Source organism: Erythrolamprus reginae, chromosome Z (assembly GCF_031021105.1).
Source record: "Erythrolamprus reginae isolate rEryReg1 chromosome Z, rEryReg1.hap1, whole genome shotgun sequence".
Classification (NCBI taxonomy): Eukaryota; Metazoa; Chordata; class Lepidosauria; order Squamata; family Dipsadidae; genus Erythrolamprus; species Erythrolamprus reginae.
The window spans coordinates 126,655,573-126,673,941 of record NC_091963.1 but is presented as its reverse complement, the minus strand read 5'-3'; the positions used below and the strand labels follow the sequence as shown (position 1 = coordinate 126,673,941).

General features: G+C 38.4%; 1 protein-coding gene across 1 annotated transcript; it reads right to left on the bottom strand.

The window, feature by feature from the left end:
* Positions 1 to 5,738: 5,738 nt before the first annotated feature.
* Positions 5,739 to 17,715, bottom strand: LOC139154111 (vomeronasal type-2 receptor 26-like). The gene is made up of 6 exons (XM_070728540.1): positions 17,561 to 17,715; positions 14,462 to 14,753; positions 12,967 to 13,821; positions 12,245 to 12,472; positions 11,826 to 11,952; positions 5,739 to 6,643 (listed from the first exon to the last, which is right to left on the bottom strand). Exons 1-6 carry the CDS (start codon positions 17,713 to 17,715, stop codon positions 5,739 to 5,741), a joined length of 2,562 nt encoding a protein of 853 aa, XP_070584641.1.
* Positions 17,716 to 18,369: the final 654 nt, after the last annotated feature.

The following is an 18,369-nucleotide window of genomic DNA, read 5'->3' as shown; positions in this document are numbered from 1 at the left end:
AATGGTGGTGTCTTAAATTTAGAAATCATTGGAACACATTTCTTTCAAATTGATCACAATGATGTTAAACTCCATTGGGCAATTCTGAAATGATTTACTCAGTGAAGGGCTACCAAAATTTTTACTACCACACTGTGGGTGTGGCTTATGCATTTTCTTTCAACACTTTTCAGTGCAAATTGTATGCTCTGGGGTAGAGCTCATTTTCGCTACCCCACTTCGTTTTCCCCGGGTAGCCCACCCCTGGATTTACTGGAATTAAAAATGATTTGGACAGATTCTGTATATTTTTGAGCTCCTGATAATGGATCCTTCCTTATTTTGCTAGAATTTGAAGATATTTACTGGCAGCTAAAGAAAGATGCATTCTACTTTCACTTTTTCTCTGATGTGCAATTTTTTATGTGATTAAATAAAAATCAATATTTTGGTTTCTGCTTTATTTTAAGTTTTAGTTGCTTTATCTAACTTATAGAATGTTCTTTTCAACCTTCCTGTCTGGGTATTTACAGGGCTGTTTCTTTTGATTCCCAAGTTCCTGCCTTTTGTTCCCAAGAAAGTGCTATTTCTTTTTTGTCACTTCTTGTTTCTAGTTACCTTGCAGTCCACAAATGTAAGGCATAGTGTGGAACAAATATGTCATGTAAGGAAGTAATTTAGATTATTTATTAATATAATGTCCAAAACATATAGTCAGATTTTTTTAAAATAATGTTGTCAAAATTGAATATAAGAGTTCATTTTTAGAAGGTTCAAACCTTAACAATGAAGCATGAAAAAGTTGAGTTGCGTGTGAATGAGAGATTAGAGTGTGACAGTATCTCCATCTTTAATAATAGCAAACTTTTAAAACAATCCTTGAATTTATATATTTTCTTTAGTTTGAGGGGAACCCTTTCTGTCAGTTATTGTGCTCTATTTTAAAAATAGCCACTGTCTTGAAAGGATGTTAAGAAATTATTCAACAATATTTTGTTCTGTAGCAATTAAAAATACCTAACTGAAAGGTTAGAGGATTTATGTATGCTAAATTTCATGCACATTATAAAAAATACCTGTGGAATTTTATAGATATCCAAGATGGTGGAGATATGAAGAGAGATTTCGGCATCCAATCCCCCAACCACAGATACTAAATTATTATGGATGTTGCAGCTGTAGTTGGGAATCAGACTCTCCACTGATGAGAGAAATAGCATTGTAGCCTGATAAGTCCTTTGAGCATTGTCATAGCTGTCATAAATATGGAAGCCCAAAGTGAGATTGGGTAAGATTTGAGGGTTTTCATTTATCTCCTTTACAGCAAATGCCATTGCCAGGATGTGTTGGTAATTCTTAGCAACAGGGCTACAATGAGAGAATATGAATATGTTTTGCTTCAGAACACTTCATTCCCTTCCCTAAATGCCCATTTTCCCAGATACACACTCTGATGTATATAAATACATATATATGGACATCATCCATGAAACTTTATTAGGTAACAGACAGAAGGATGGGTATAAAAGCATTCATATATGTGAATGTTTTCATAGTTTATTTGTACTGATTATATAAATGAACTCAATTATATTTAAAATAAGGAACTGAAGAAATCTGGAAAGTACTAAAAACTCAGAATAAATGGTTTTTAAAGGTACTGTATAGCTATTTAAAGTTCTGCAAATAGCTAGGTTTATACACTTTAGCATTTCTATAAAAGTTTCTTACTTGTGTTTCCGTAAGAAATAAGATTGGTTTTCCAGAAGATTTTTCAAATTATGAATAAATATTTCCCAGTCAGAAAACAGTATTGAAATCAGAAGGGAAAGGAAAATCTTGGGAAAAATGTATGTAAAGAAGTAGCATTTTGAGGGACTGAGCAGGAAGAAAAAGAAGATGTTTAAATTAGAGTTCTACTATTTAAATAGATATTATATTCTATCCCTTGCTTCAGTTCCCACCTATTTTCAGAAAACTAGTAAAGACAAATATGAAGGAACCTAAGATTTGGGAATGTTGATTTAAATGTGTGAATACTTTCCAAACTTTCTAGAGTATCTCTTTAGTGTTAGCAGATGTAATTAGCTTATGTTGTAAAATATTGGGACCAGATATTACTATTTCAGTGACTGCTATCTCTAAAAGATAATTAAAAGTATAGCTCCTTACAGAAAATCTCCAGGCATTGCTGATGGGGGAGGTTCAGTTAAACTGATTTGTTTGAAGACAATTGCAGCCTGTGAAACAATGCCCCCAACCATAAGGTCTCCCAGATAATGGTATTTGTGATATGGAGTGTGTGGATTATAGATGCTGCACCTGTCACTCTTGCACACCATGTGAGGAAGTAGTACTAGCAATAAAACTAATAAAAATGCCATCCTCTGCATAAAGGCAAATGATAAGATTATCACTTCTTCTATTGCCCAGCCATTACTGCATCTTCCTTAATACTGCTGACTTGAATGGTGCCTCAATCTTCTGATAAAGTATGAACCTTGGACTGCCTAGCATTACAATTATGGGTTCTTACCTGTCCATAATCTTGTCTCTTCTCTGTGGCTCTAAATGGTATCAGTGTTTATGCATATATATCTCAAGAGAAAAAAAGAGAAAAGCAACAATCTAAGTTGTGAGTTTTGTTAGTGAGCAGTGAACTCCATGGTGAAGGAGCAGAATAAAATTCAAATCTTTGGATTCAAATCAGAAAAGCTATTATTAAGTCATATGTTCATTCCCAAAGGATTTGCTGATAAAACAGCATTCCCTATAGGTTAGCAAGAGGCATATGTTTAGAGTACACATGGTCAGAATTAGAGTTGAAAGATCCCCCCCCCCCCAATACTCCAATTTATTAGTGTGGGAATAGAAAAATACTGTCTCGTCTGGACAATTTCCATTTATATGTTTCTGACAGCCATTCAGGTCTGCAAAGAAAACACAGAAAACTAGTAAACTCTGAGTTTTGGTGAAATTTGGTTATTCTCATTCTTTTTTTCCTATTTTTAATTTTTATTCCCATACAGACATTTTCACATATTTACCATTTTATTTTTCATTTCATTCTTTTACAAAATATTTAATCATATATTCTATATTTATCTTACTGCTTTGTTGTTATCTTATTGCATCATCATATGCAATTTTAATGGAACTTAGAAAAGGAATTAGAGACATGGTGTTGGGAAGTACTTGTGTGCAGGGAATGCTGGAAGCCACTATGAGAAATCATATCTTGGTATTTCAAGATTGGAAAACTATTTTTGTCATGTTGCTTACTCCAGTGCAATATGTAGTTTGGGACAGCGAATTTAAACACCAATGTGCTTGCCATGCCCTTCATTTTTTTTTTTGGGGGGGGGGAGGTCTTCATTCCTGTTGGATTTCTATGTTAATTATGATTGTAAGTGATGTTCTTCACTTCATACAGCAGAGATGATTAGATTCATTAACTATTGACAAAATACATAGCGCTGCTCAAGCATGAATATTTATTTACTTACTTACTTACTTACTTACTTACTTACTTAGTTACTTACTTACTTACTTACTTACTTACTTACTTACTTACTTACTTATTTATATGCTTCCCAGTCCCAAAGGGACTGCCGCTCAGACACTATACTTTTCCGTCCACACCGAAAACAAATTTCTTATTTCATTTGCATGGAAAAACATTATTTATTTTATTTACATTTTCTTTACTGCAAGCAAATCCATCAAGTTTCTATGTCTTTCATTTGGTAATGGCTTTGTAAATGTATCAAGTAGCATATTTTCTGTTGGCACATGTTCTAAGACTAAAATTTCTTTCTTAAACACCATATCTTTTACATACATATCAATATGCTTAGTTCTATTCTTAAGCTTTTCTGTTGTGATTCTTTTTAAACAAGCTTGATTATCTTCATATATTTTCACTATTTCACTTGCATTAACACTTGCATCTTTCAATAACTGTTTAATTCATATCGAATGATTACAAGCCTCTGACAATGCTATAAATTCAGCTTCCATTGTGCTGACACTTACCAAAGTTAGTTTTTGAGATATCCAATCAATTGTACATTTTCCATATTGCACAACTATTCCTGTTATTGATTTTCTATCTGATATGTCTTGAGCAAATGAAGCATCTGCCCATATTTCCAATTCATCCTCATTTGGCTCAATTATCAGTTTATGATCCATTGTTCCTTTTAAATATTTATATAGTTTCTTTACACCATTCCAATTATGTACTGTTGGTCTATTTACATACCTGCTAAGAATACCAACACTAGCACTAATATCAGGTATTGAAACTCCAGCCAAATACTGTACATTAGTTTCCCTATAGTGCTTCTATACAAATCTTGCTGCAAAAAAGTTTGCTCTCATCTATGTGATTTGTATATTCAGTTGCCATAGGTGTATTTGTTATATTTGCCTCTTCCTTATTGCATTCTTGCAACAATTGTTTTATCTTATTTTCCTGTGATACACAATATTCTTTATCTGTTTTTTTTTATTACTATCCCTAAGTAATAAGAAACATTTCCTAACTTGACCAGTTGGAAATTATTCTTTAACATCATAATGAAATCTTCATAAATTCCTTCTTCACTCTATATTATATTATTTTTACTGGCATTGTAATTTTTACAATTACTTTAGTATCTCTTATACCCCTTCCTTTGGTATACAAACAAACATCTGGTTTGCTTGCTGTAAAATCCATTCTTGTCAACACTTTATTTAATTTATTATTCCAGTTGTGAGCTGATTGCTTCAGTCCATAAATGGATTTTTCCAGTTTACATGCCAAACTTTTGTACTTACAAAAACCAGGAGGTTGGGCAGCAGGAAGGAGGGAGAGGATCGCTGCTCCGCCGGATTATAGTGGAACACCTTAATATAGGGAACTTAGCTGAATATAGCAGCTTGCTCTTTTTTACAGCTTCTGGGAGTTGAGAAGTCGCTGTGTCTGGCGATCCTGTCGTTTTGCCTTTCCATGGTATTTTTCTATTTTTTTACCCCAAAACATCTAAGGCATCGGGAGTTGACCAACCGATCAGCTGGGGCTTTGAAAATGGCGGCCACAACTGTAATTTGAGCCGCAAGAGCCGCCTCTTGCCTTCCACTTGCCGCCAGGACTAGAGGAAACAAGAAAAGACTGAAGAAAGACCAAGGATAGACTGAGACGCTTTGGGATTTCATTAGTTTGAACTGAGACAGCTGAGACAACTGTGCTAACTCTGACCCGCTGGAGTAGACAGGCCTGGGATGCCAGGACGATGAATGGTGGGGAGAGTAACTGAGTCACCTTTTTTCAGAAATCTTTGTTTTTATAATTATTAAATCTTCAGAATTTCCATACCCACTTTTCTGTACATTTTTAAAATTTACATCACATTCTTAATAGTATTATATGAAAACAAACATTTCTATTTCTTTAATTTAACAAAGAAATATTTTAAAAACTTATTCTCCACAGTACGCAAATTGGTTTTGGGGAAATGTTTTGTATAAAGGCGCATAGTAGAAGAAATTTCTAAACCTCTAACTTTAGCTTTGCTGGTCTGTCTCATGGGCTACTCTCCTCTTATGCCTATATGCAGACATTTTGCTGCAAGATTTCTCCTAGTCAACTGAAGGAGCAATACTTGCCCATGGCAGGCAGGAGTGCAGCTGTTGAAAAAAGTAGTCTTATGATTGAAGAAAGATGATATAGTTTTGCTAATTATAAACTACACAAAAAACATGCTGAATTAAAATCAGAATGGTTTTCTCTTCATTAAATTTTCCCTGTTGTTCAAGTCAGGTCTTAAAACAATTATATAACATTTGGGAAGAAAAATGCAGCCGAGCAAACCAGCACTAGAGACTAAGATGGAAAATATCTCCACTGCCACTATGTACTTCCCCTTAGCACTCAAATAGGTTGGAACAAAAGATATCCAAACACTGCAAAAGACCAACATGCTGAAGGTGATGAACTTGGCTTCATTGAAAGTATCAGGTAATTTCCTGGCCATGAAGGCAACTATGAAACTAATAACAGCCAAGAAGCCCAAATAGCTTAGGACACTGTAGAACATAGTCACAGAGCCTTGATTGCACTGAAGAATAATTTCTTCAACTACTGAAACTATATCTGTGTCTGGGAATGGGGGAGAAGTTATTAGCCATGTCATACAAATACCTATTTGAATAAGAGAACAAGAAATGACAATAGAGATGGACAGTCTCTTTCCCACAAACATTCTCATCTTGGATCCTGGTTTAGTAGCCTGGAAAGCTAGAACTACTGTGATGGTTTTTGCCAACACTGCAGAAACAGCCACTGTAAAGACAACCCCAAAAGTCATTTGTTGCAGGAGGCATACCACCTTCTCAGGATGACCAATGAATAGGAGTGCAGAAAGGAAGCAGAGCAGGAGGGAGATGAGAAGAATGTAGGTAAGATTTCGGCTATTGGCTATGACAATGGGAGTGTTATGGTTCTTCAGAAATATTCCAAGCACCATCACTGAGAGTGAAGAAAACAAAAGAACAAAGAAGACTAAACTGATTCCCAGAGGTTCCTCATGAGACACAAACGTCAAAGTTTTAGAAATACAAGAATCCTGATTCTTGTTTGGATAGCTTCCTTCTGGACACAAGTAACAATCGTTTGTATCTGAAAATAAAATGATTTGAAGACTCTTTTAGAATATAAAGTATGTCTTAATAATATTTAGAAAGTTTTTATTCCCAATTCAAACCCTGCTGTTCTGTTCGGGCCTGTGAGACCCGAAATCAAAGTTTGAGACCCTGTAAAAAATTTTCCCTGCATATCTGAAACTTGAAATTTCATGACTTTGCATCATTTCAGGGGTTCTCTCTATGAGAATTTTTTTTGGGGGGGCTGGGGTGTTTCTTTCTTGCTGAAAAAAAATAGTCCCTAGAGGTCTGTTCCCGGGTCATATTGACCCGGCCAGAAAATTCTTCATTTGAAGTGCTTATGTTTGGTCAATTTGAAATCTTTTTTCACTTGGAAAGTAGTCTGAACATTTTTGCACACAATGATATGAAAATTGAACTGAAAAAATTATGCATATTGGTTTATTTTGATTATAAAAGGCAGACCCCCCCTTTATTTGTGAACTTTAAAAAAATTAATTTATAGATACTTTAGCTTGCAAAATGCGTTCAATTTTACTAAAGTTGGTGTGGGATTGGTAGTTTCAACATTTCTGAACATAAGAAAAATATAAATGAACTGAAATAAATGATGCTTATTGGTTTTTTAAAATCAGAAATAAGGCCTCTCCACCCCCCGGCTGCTTGCAACCAGTTTCATTTTAATTTTTTTTTAGGCTCCAAATCCGAAATATTTTTAATATCTTAGGCATTCATTTACTCAATTTAACATTGCTGATCATCATAAAAATATTTGTGGGGGTGGGGGCTAATTTTTTTCTGGGCAAAGAAAAAAATCACGTTGAGTCTGTTTTGGGTCATATATGACCTGGACCAAACAGAATTTTTTTAGGTACTTGAAGTTGGTCTTTTCGAAAACCTTTTTCACTGGGAAACATGTTTGAACATTTATGAACGTAATGATATGAAAATTGAACTGAAAAAATTGAGGCTTATACTTTTAATTTGATCAAAAAGCTCCCCCCCATTTTTTCTGAATTTCGTGCCAATTTATATTTTTTTAGGCTACAAATCTCTAAGGAATTTCCCCCAAAAAGTTTTGATATACTAAATTGAACATTCCTGATCATAAGAAAAATAGAAATGAACTGAAAAAATGATTATTATTTGTTTATTTTGGCCACAAAAGGGCCACCCACCCTCGGCCTTGCTGTGTGCCATTATTTTCACTTTTTATATATATTTGGCTAGAAATATTTGGAATATCCTTTTGAAAAGCAAGCACATGATAGCCAGACAACTACTTTTATGAAATAAATCCATTTTACTAAAAACAAGTATGTAAGTTTGAAATTAACAGCATAATTTTTATATAAATTGAAATAATTGAACACACGTGGGGCAGACTTTTATGTGCAAAATAAACAAATATACATCAATTTTTCCAGTTCAATTTTCATATCATTATGTTCAGAAATGTTCAAGCTACCAATCCCACACCAACTTTATTAAAACAGAACGCATCTTGCAAGCAAACCTATCCATAAATTGAAAAATATTTAACAAAAACAGGGAGGGTGTGCGTTTCATCAGCAAAATAAACCAATAAGCATCACTTTTTTCAGTTCAATTTTCATATCATTATGTTCAGAAATGTTCAAACTACCAATCCCACAGCAACTTTAGTAAAATAGAATGCATTTTGCAAGCAAAACTATTCATAAATTGAAAAGAATTTCACAAAAACAGGGGGCTGTACATTTTATCAGCAAAATAAGCCAATAAGCATTAATTTTGTCATTTCAATTTTCATTTCAATGTATGCAGAAATGTTCCAACTTGTTTTCAAGTGAAAAAAGTTTTCAAAAAGACCAAATATAAGTACCTAAAATGAAGAATTTGCAGTCTGTGTCAAATAGACCCGGGAACATAACAATAGGGAGTAATTTTGAGTAGAACATGGATTAAACAATTGTGTATTAGTCTATAGATTTCAAGAATGCTCTATCCCCATGATGGCAATCATATGTTACGAGCACCTTAGGTGGCCCACAGAAACTTCCCTGCGGCGTACAAGCAATTGCCCCAGCTCAGATCAGCCATGCATGTGTGCGTGCCTCCCACTGGCCAGCTGATTTTCATGTGTATGTCATGCATGCATGTGGGATGGGGCGCATGCATGAGATGCGCTTGCAAGTATAGAGTAGTAGGAGCACTAGTGGGTGAGGTGCACATGCATGGGTGGTCAGGAATTACATGGGTGTCATGCATACATGTGCAAGGGGTTTCACACAGAGTGCATTATGGGTTATATGTGCAGAATGGCCTATTAGGGCCAAAACAGAGGGCAGAGGTTTGACTTGCTGCCCCCTATGGCCTGTTTTTGCTCCCAGGTAGCTGCAAGGTGGCCTAGCAGTGTGTTGCTCCACCCACCTAATCAGTATTCCCTTCTACCCCATCTAGGATATTTTTGCATATGCAACAGCATTTAGAGTGTGGTTCCCACGGCCTGTTTTTGCTCCCAGGTGGCTGCAGGCTGCAGGAAAGCTTACTTGATTGCAGGGGGAGCACAGGGTGGTCATGTCTGCATGTGAGGGGATGGGACACAGGGTGGTTCAGAGTTACCCCCTACATCCCATTTTTGCTCCCAGGTGGCTTCAGAGAGGTCTTACTCGTTTAAGGTGACCAGTTTTCAAGTGTGGTAAAGCGGGACACCATTGACGTGTGTGTGTGTCTTGGACTTCAACTCCCATCATTCCTGGTCAGAAAATTTGTTAAGCCACACTGGTGGAGGAGCACTCCCTTCCCCATTGCATTTCAAAAACACCACCTGGGCACTTCCCTGCAGGGAACGAGGGAAGGTGCGTGCATATGTGGGGGCACCACCTGAAAATGGCAGGGGGGAGGAGATATCACTTCAATCTGTTAAACCTTGCAAAAGCACCAAACTCCGTACCTTACTCAGAGGTTCTTTGGAAGCCGGTTAAGAAATGGGTGTGGGGGTGGGACTGGGCTCCTCCCCTCCAACCTCTTCTTTTTTCTTTCCTTCCTGTTTCTCTTTCACTTACACTTTCTGGTCACTCGCCCTCTCAGCCATCACCCCCTCCCCACCTGCTGCCCATTGCCTTGGCCCCGCAGAAGCCCCTCTTGGGACTGGCCAAGGGCCTCTCCAGGAAGCCAGAAAGGGAGGGGAGTGTAGCAGGTGAGGAACCAGCAGAGCTTGTGTGCCCCTGCATCCCAGTCTGGCTTCAGGGATGGAGGGTTAAGCGGGCAGCTTTGCTTCTCTTCTCTCCCAGCTCCATGCAAGGAAGGGGGCTTCCTATCTCCTCCAAGCCACAATCACAGTCAGCGCGGGAATTTCTTTCCTTTGGGGCTTCTTTCCCACTTGGTGCCAGGAATGTTTGGATGCTCTTAATGAGCTTCAGGAAGGAACCCCGCCTTTATAAGGGGTTCTCTCCAGCATCACCAAGCAAAGGGTGCATGGCTCCTGTCTCCCCTCCCTCCATTCCAGGATTTCCCTCCAGGAAAAAAGCTGCTGGCGGCATTGCTGGGGGATTCCCTGCAGAGGGGTGGGGGGAGGGCAGAGATTTGGGGACACCCTCCTGGGAGGGAGAATGGGAGGGAGAATGAAACAACACTCCCCCCTCCTGGTTGTGTGTGTGTGTGTGTGTGTGTGTGTGTCTATCTGGGAATCCTATCTTCTTAAGATGAAGGCATGGGTGGTGTAGTGTTGATGCGGTGTGTGGTTGTGTGTTGCATGTGGGTAAAGGAGAGCAGTGGAGGGGGGAGCTTAAAGCAAGGGGGAAAACTGAAGGGAACGTGAGAGCAGCAGGTGAGGGGTGGGCAAAGTGCCCGAGAAAGGCAGCGGAGTAGCCCCAAGAGAAAGGAGCTAAAGTAGACAAAGATCTGCAGAGATTCTCCCGGAGCAACTTCAAGAGCTCAGCCGGCAGTTTGCCTGGAGCGTCTCAGGTGCTAAGCAGGGAAGCTGAGGATCCCACCTGGATGGGTGACCAAGATGAGCATTGCGGAAAAGCAAGGAAGTCTTTTCTTCCATTTCCCTTTCATGATAAAGAGGAATTTAACACTCCTTGCCAAAATTGCTCTGCCCAAGTTTCAAAACTAACAGCTCCGAGGCTTCTCGCCCTCTCATCACTGCCTCACCCTCCCACTTCCTTCGGACTTCAGCCACGTTGGAGCTCAGAGGCTGTGGGAGGCCCAACAAGAGGGCTGCCTAGAAGATAGGAGCAGATAGTGGGAGAGCTATGACAGATGGGCTGGAGGTCTGGGGGGTTGGGGTGAGGCTGGAGCTGAAATGGGACTTTGAAGCGGCAGCTTCACACAATGTCTCCCTGCAATAGATGGCCAACCAGCAGGCGAGGAAGAGGGTTAAGGGAGGATTGAGGTTGTAGCCCCACAGGCTGGGGAGAAGGGGGTTAAGGGAAAGAGTCAGCCATTTGAGGGGTCCTTATCAACTAATAAAGGGATGGCGGGAGGGAGGAGCCCCGTGTTCTTCAAGCCCTGACCTTTTCCTTCCTTCAAAGGATGAAGAGTTGGTCCTTCTGGCTCCAACGCAATCCCAACTGGTATTTCTTTTAAAAAATCAGGACTTTTTAAAAACGCTGCAGAATACAGGACAAATGGCAAAAAAATGGGACTGTCCTACCAAAAGCAGGACGTGTGGTCATCTTATACTAGTTACAAAAAGGGGCATGGGGGAGTACAGTGAGGTCGTGTGCCACTCACCCCCATTGCCACCCTGTTCTTCGCACCGCCTGCACAGTGCAATTGCCCGCCGGTGCACCTGCACAGCTGCACCCGATTGCCAGTCTCAGCCAGGAGTAAGGCCTGGAGGGATGGTGTTACAGTGGAGCTGCTTGTAAGTCACCTGGAAAGCTATGTTTCTTTAAGGTACTTCTACATGGGAGGGAGGGACAAGCTATAAAGGGACAGGCTACAGGAGTTGGCCTTTCTGCCAGTTCTGTGGGCATGACTTGTTGGAGTGACATTGAGTTGGCAATACCCACTTGACCTTGCTGTGAGTAATGCTGAGTTGGCCATGCCCACTCAGTCAAGTGACTCCACCAAGCTATGCACACAAAACCACGTCCACAGAACTGGGAGTAAAATAATTTGAATCCCACTAGTGCTTCAGATGTATAAGGTTGTATTTGGCAACTGCAACCATTGTGTGAGAAAATTCCCAACATAATATTTCTTACCCTCCTTCTCTGAAATCTTCCCATCAGGGCATGGAATGCAGTCATAGCAACAAAAGGGCTGCCCTTCCTTGATTTTCTTGCTGGTACCAAGATGACAACTCCCAGTACATATAGAAACAGGCTTGGACTGAAAGCAGAAATGCAAACAAACAATGAACATTTCTGAGGTACAGAGTAGCGCAAGAGCTACCTTTTGGTAATCAGATATTTTATGACATTGTTAGGCAAAAGATTTCAGAAAGTCTAACAATAGATTGAGGGAGGGGCATTCTAAGGTCATGTATCCTCTAGTGAAAATGATGTGGTCTACCTTTACACTAAATCAAGGAACTATTATAATATTATAATTCCTATCAAGGAATTATTCCTTTTACTTATCTAGTAAAAAGTAAATAGATTTCATAGAAGTTGCATCCCACCTGGTTAAATGAACTGTGCCAGGTTATGATATCTTCATTTATGATGAATATTTTATCTGATAAAACTGCAGGGTTTACCCTCCCAACTTTAACGCTAATGAAGGAGTCATTAGAAGAAACAATCCAGTTCAGTATGTCATATCCAGCTAGTAATTCTCCATTGTAGTCAATAGAAACCAGATCCCCAGCACTGTTATTAAATGAAAGGCCTTTTAAAAAGCAGTGTAGCTAGATGAAAAAGAAAAGATAAAAGTTAGAAAGTGGGATTTAATTTGTGAGAAAAGTCTAAGAAAAAAAATTAGTGTAGTGGAGATAATGGAACGGAACAGAACAGAACAGAACAGAATAGAGTAGAGTAGAATAGAATAGAATAGAATGGTACTGTTTTATTTATGTAGGAAAATATACTTAGAAACAAGACCTTACTGGGTGAATCAGATGTGCAACAGAGTGATGGCATGAGGGGAAAAATGTCTCTGTATCCAGTTTATTTGACATACAATGCCTGTAGCAGCATCCTGAGGAGAGGATTGGAACAGTTTATGTCTAGCATGTGACAGGTTAATCAATCAGGATATGATGTGGCTAATCAAACCAGAGAATCTTGGTTCTCTTCCCATGGATGAAGAAGATAAAAATAATTTGTTTAATTGAAAGTATGGGCTTTATTTTCCTTTATAGAAAAAAGGTTTTTTTCTTCAAGATCATGCTCAACCCATTACCTGCCATGAATCTTGATTTTGAAGTTTCAATCTTCCATTATTTGCCATTGAACTTTGAGCAGATCTGGATGAAATCAGGGCATGCAATGCATGGGCTGCTGCATAAACAGAATTATAAATACTGTAGCTATGACCAGTCATTCTTTTTTCAAAAAAAGTTACAGGAAGATCTTCTTGTTTCTCTTCTCCTGTGCAAATATCACCACCTACCTCACTTACATCTGAAGCTTTAAATGCACAATTAAAGGATTGCTGCCAATAATCTTTGATAAATCCATCTTTTGTCATGGAAGGATTTCTATTTTCAGTAAATGACTGGAATCCTAGTGGATCATTGGCATGAATTGTGAAGGACAGAGCACCATTCATTATGTCACTATCCCAATTTCTTTGGTATACATGTGAGCTGAGCTCCATTTGAGCAGTAAATATCCACACTTTACCTTTGACAGTATCTGTTATGTTTTTTCTTGATAAATATGCAATCCATCTTAACCTCACCATAGTATCTGATTCTCCATAAAATATCAGAACATTAACATTGCTATCCATAATTTTATCATGTATTTTTGCAACTTCACTGAACAAGTCATAAATTTCATTAGGAGTCGTTATTTCACCAATTCTCTCTATAAATGACAAACAGATGTTGTTTTGGGACAATAATGGAACAATCTTTTCTATAACCCTTTCTCCGTTATCATTGGCTATTACAACTATGCCAATCCATGTCCACATGAAATGGAGAAGCAGACACAGAATCCCTTCATATTGATGTCTTTCCAGTGGGCTCATCTGGAAGAAGGAAAGGCCTGGCGTTTTATAATTCATGATAGGACTAGAGCCATAGATGAGCTGCATAAGGATTGGGAGCAAAGGAAAGAGATGGAAAGATAGTCATATGTAATTATTATTTTATAATACATTCAAATACCAATAAAAGATATGCTTATGTTGATGGGAAAGTGCTAGTATTACTGAAATTAGAATGAAAATACAAAAAAGATGGCTGAAACAAGGTACCCTGCTAGATATAAAGGAGGAGTAGAAACAATTATTTTCCTTAATAGAGAAAAAATAGATAAAATACATAAAATGTGTCCAAATTCAGAGAAAATACTGCCTGACTGAGCAGCAATATGTACATACAAATTAATCTCTTCATTCACAAATAAGAATAAAAGCAATTTTAAATACAGTGTGGTGCTTTCAATTGAATTAACGAGTAAATGGGTTATATTTTATGATAGGTGCCTTCTCAGTGTCTATTTGATTTAGGCTATACTTCAGGAAATGTGAGGTTTTGATTGTTGAATTTTTCATAAGCCAGAAATATGGAAAAGGGTTTTGTGTGCAGCCAAGGCTACTTCTAATTACCATTGTAATTACAGACTACTTTACTTTTTGATATTGTGTGTTTGGTTTATACATTCACATCCATGAAGCAGTTCTAAACATGGAAAAAACCTTGTTCCTAGTATGCTCTGAATTTTACCTGTGGGATCTTATAGATATCCAAGAGATTTGCAATGTCAATGGAAGTTTTGGCATCTAGTCCCCCAATTATTGAAGTCAGATGATTCTGAATACCACAGATGTAATTGGGAAAAAAGTGCTTCATGTTGTAAATCAGTAACATTGTGGCATGGTTTGTTTTCTGTGCATTGAAGTAACTGTCATAGATGTTGAAGCCAAAAGTGACATTGGATAAGATCTCTGAGTTTTTATTGATCTCCTGGACTGCAAATGCCAGGGCCACAATATGTTGGTAATATTTAGGAACTAATCTGAAACAGAAGACAAATCCAAAGTCATGTACGTTTTTAATACATATTTTACAGAAAAAAAGTGTTTCATTACTGCATCTCATGTTGTAAGTCTCGGTGTACTTATTTTTATTAGCATGTATATGAAACTAATACAATGAAGATTTCATAAAGTAGTTACTAAATACTATGGAATACAGTATGTAATGACTTAGCAAATAATATGTTGTATATGTCTACTTATTTATGCAAAACATCAACTTTAGTGCAAATATCAATATCATCCATGTATTTTTTTTAAAATATGTTGTTCTTTGATATGATATAATACATTCATAAAATATATTAATAACAGCTATTCACATCATTAAATGTATGAACAAATGAAACACTTTACTACAATTATCTCAATGGTGTATAAATCAAGAGGAATATAATTACAAGGAAAGGTATAAAATTCTCAGAAAGGTTATATATATTAAACCTTGTCAAATATATCTATGTAGAACTGTAAAAAATTCAGTGAATTCCCCCCCCCCCCCTTAATATTATGGCCCAAACCTATCATTAAACATTGGAAAATCTGCTGTGGAAACTAGTAAAAACTGTACAAATCTCTAACGGTTTGATGCAATTTTAAACAGAGTAGACTAACTAAATTATGATTTAGTAGCAATTCATACTATTAGACAAGGTAGAATTAAACATAAAATCCTTACATCAGCTCTTCAAGCAATGGTGGTGGTGGGACTTTGGTGAATTCTAGAGTAGCATGCAGAAAAAAAGCTAAAGTGACAATGCCACCCACAATGACATCTCCTGACTGATAGTATGTATGATATGGCTCATGAGGCCTTTGAACTCTACATTTGATATTATTTGATTTAGAAAGTAGGAGATTAAACAATGCTACTGAGACAATTATTAAAGCTAACATTGTTCCATGAAGTCTAAATTCTTTGCTTCTTTATAATACATTGATATTAATATTCTAGTAACAAAAATGATTATAAAGCAAACCTTGGAAAAGACTAAGAAGGCTCTAGAAACTATGTTTTATTATTGTAGTGGTTTTTATTCTGCCTAACATGAAAAAAGTTGCAATATTTATAATATTCTTCATGTTTTGTCTTTGGACACTGAAAATCTGGTAGAACATAAACAAACTAACTACCATTCTTTCAAAATTAGATAGGTATGCAATTACTTAATGGATCCCAAGAGAATTGAAGGAAACATGTTTTGACAACTAGGAAAAAAATATGTTTCTATCTGATTGGGAAAAAAACTACATGGAAAATGAATGAAATTTAATAAAAAATATCAAAGACAATCCTCCCTCAAGTTTGTGCTCTCCGGATAAGTTGGCTGCAGGTTTTTTTGTTCTGTTGAATAACATATTGTTCTAGGATGATGTATCCGTAACATCATGTACTATATGATCATTAATCTGATTCTAGGATTTGGACAGTATCATAGCTTATACAGGAATGGATTCCCATTCTTGCTGCTATCGGTGAGAGGCACACACAGCTTCTCTTTTCCTGCATGCTCATGTGCATATCCCAGTGCAGTTTTGCTTCTGCCCATGCACAAGAAAAAAAAATATCACGAGTGTGAGATTTTGTTGTTCAAATCAGGCCTTAAAACAATTATATAATATTTGGGAAGAAAACTGCAACCCAGCAAGCCAACACTAGAGGCCAAGATGGAAAATGCCTCCACTATCACTGTGTACTTCCCCATAGCATCCAAATATTTTGGAATAATCCAAATTTCGAAATTTATTTTATTTTATTTATTTATTTATTTTGTCCAATACAAATTGAAAGTTAAGGAGAATAAAAACGTGTAGTAGTAAATATCAGGGAAGGGATAGAAGAAGAGATATGAGAATAGAAATACTGCAGATGACCAACATGCTGAAAGTAACAAACTTGGAACCAGGCCAAAGCCAGCATTTTTGACTTAGAGGCTTTCTCTGGCCATAAGTAGAAAAGTAGTACTTTGAGAATTGGGGAGGAGTGGTTGCATGAGAGGGAAAGATATCAGCCACAACTTATTTCAAAGAGATTCAAGGTCATCCCTTGTTCAGCACCATCTGGAGGTACAGGGGAGGATTGTGGATGTTGAGAGAACCGGAGTGTTCCATGTGATGAACATGAGGGTGTGTGGACAAGGAATGAACCTTAACCTGGGTTGAGAACTGTAGGAATAGTTAGTATCGGGTTGACTATAGTTTGTAACCAACACGAAGGCCAAGGTTTGGACTCGGATTTATTTCTTGGATGTTATTTGGAATGCTGACACCTGGCTTCATTGAAAGTATCAGTTAATTTCCTGGCCATGAAGGCAACTATGAAACTAATAACAGCCAAGAAGCCCAAACAGCTTAGGACACTGTAGAACATACACAGAGAGCCTTGATTGCACTGAAGAATAATTACTTCAACTACTGGATCCATAACTGTGTCTGGAAATGGGAGAAAGTTGTTAGCCATTTCATACAAATTGCCATGTCAATGCTTTACAGCTCTCTCTAAGTAGTTTACAGAGTCAGCATATATTGCCCCCAACAATCTGGGTCCTCATTTTACTCACTTTGGAAGGATGAAAGGCTGACTCAAACTTGAGCCTGGTGAGATTCAATCTGCCAAACTGCTGGCAGCTGGTGATCAGCAGAAGTAGCTTGCAGTACAGTGGTCCCTTGACTTTCGCGGGGGATATGTTCTAGGACCGCCAGCAAAAGTCAAATTTCCACGAAGTAGAGATGCTCCCTTCCTTCCTTTCTTCCTCCCCCTCCCTCCTCCATTCGTGGTTTTACTTACCCCAGAACCTGCAGGGGCAACGGGGAGCAGTTAGTGGCAGCAGAGGCTGGAAAAGAGGTCACACATCTCAGCTGCTCGGGGGGCCATGTGTTCCTGCTACTGGTGCCACTGCTGATTTTGATGCCACTGGGGCCCTCAGCTGTATGGAGGCCCATGTGACCCTAGCCACCACTGCCACCGCCAATCTTGCCACCGCAGGGCCCCTCAGCTGTTTGGCAGCTCACATGACACCTTCTGCTGCCACTGCTACAGATCTTGCCGCTGCCAGGCCTCTCAGCTGTCTGGCGGTCCATTTGCCTTCTGTCGGCCGCAGCAATGACAGTAGGTGCAATCTGGGTGGCGGTGGCCAACAGAAGACATGTGGGCCGCTAGACAGCTGAGAGGCCCGGCAGTGGCAAGATCTGTGGCAGCGGTGGTGGCAAGTGTCCCATGAGGCACCAAACAGCTGAGGGGCCCTGCAGAAGTGAGATTGGCAGTGGCTGAGGTTGCGTGGGCCACCACACAGCTGAGGGCCCCGGCAGTGGTGAAATTGGCAGTGGCAGCAGTAGCAGGAATGCATGGGTTGCCAAGCAGCTGAGATGGCCTGGTGCCGGCGAAATCAGCAGCATCAAAATTCACGGTGGTGGCAGGTGGCAGTAAGGCTTGGCTTCAACTGGAGTGTACCAATGCTCCGAGAATAAAAGGGGAAGCATCGGGAGGCAGGGGCAGAAGCGGAGCTTTTATTTAAAGATAGCTGCTTTAAATAAATTTAAAAAATTAAAAAATACCACAGGTTTTCAAAAACTTTATTTATTTATTTATTTATTTAT

Coding starts and splice junctions, on each gene's coding strand:
- LOC139154111 (XM_070728540.1), bottom strand. CDS start 17,715: ATGGGCCTCCATACAGCTGAGGGCCCCAGTGGCATCAAAATCAGCAGT. Junction 13,822..14,461: donor ATATCTATAAGATCCCACAG/GTAAAATTCAGA, acceptor ATCCTTATGCAG/CTCATCTATGGCTCTAGTCC. Junction 6,644..11,825: donor GAAGATTTCAGAGAAGGAGG/GTAAGAAATATT, acceptor TTTTATTTTCAG/ATACAAACGATTGTTACTTG.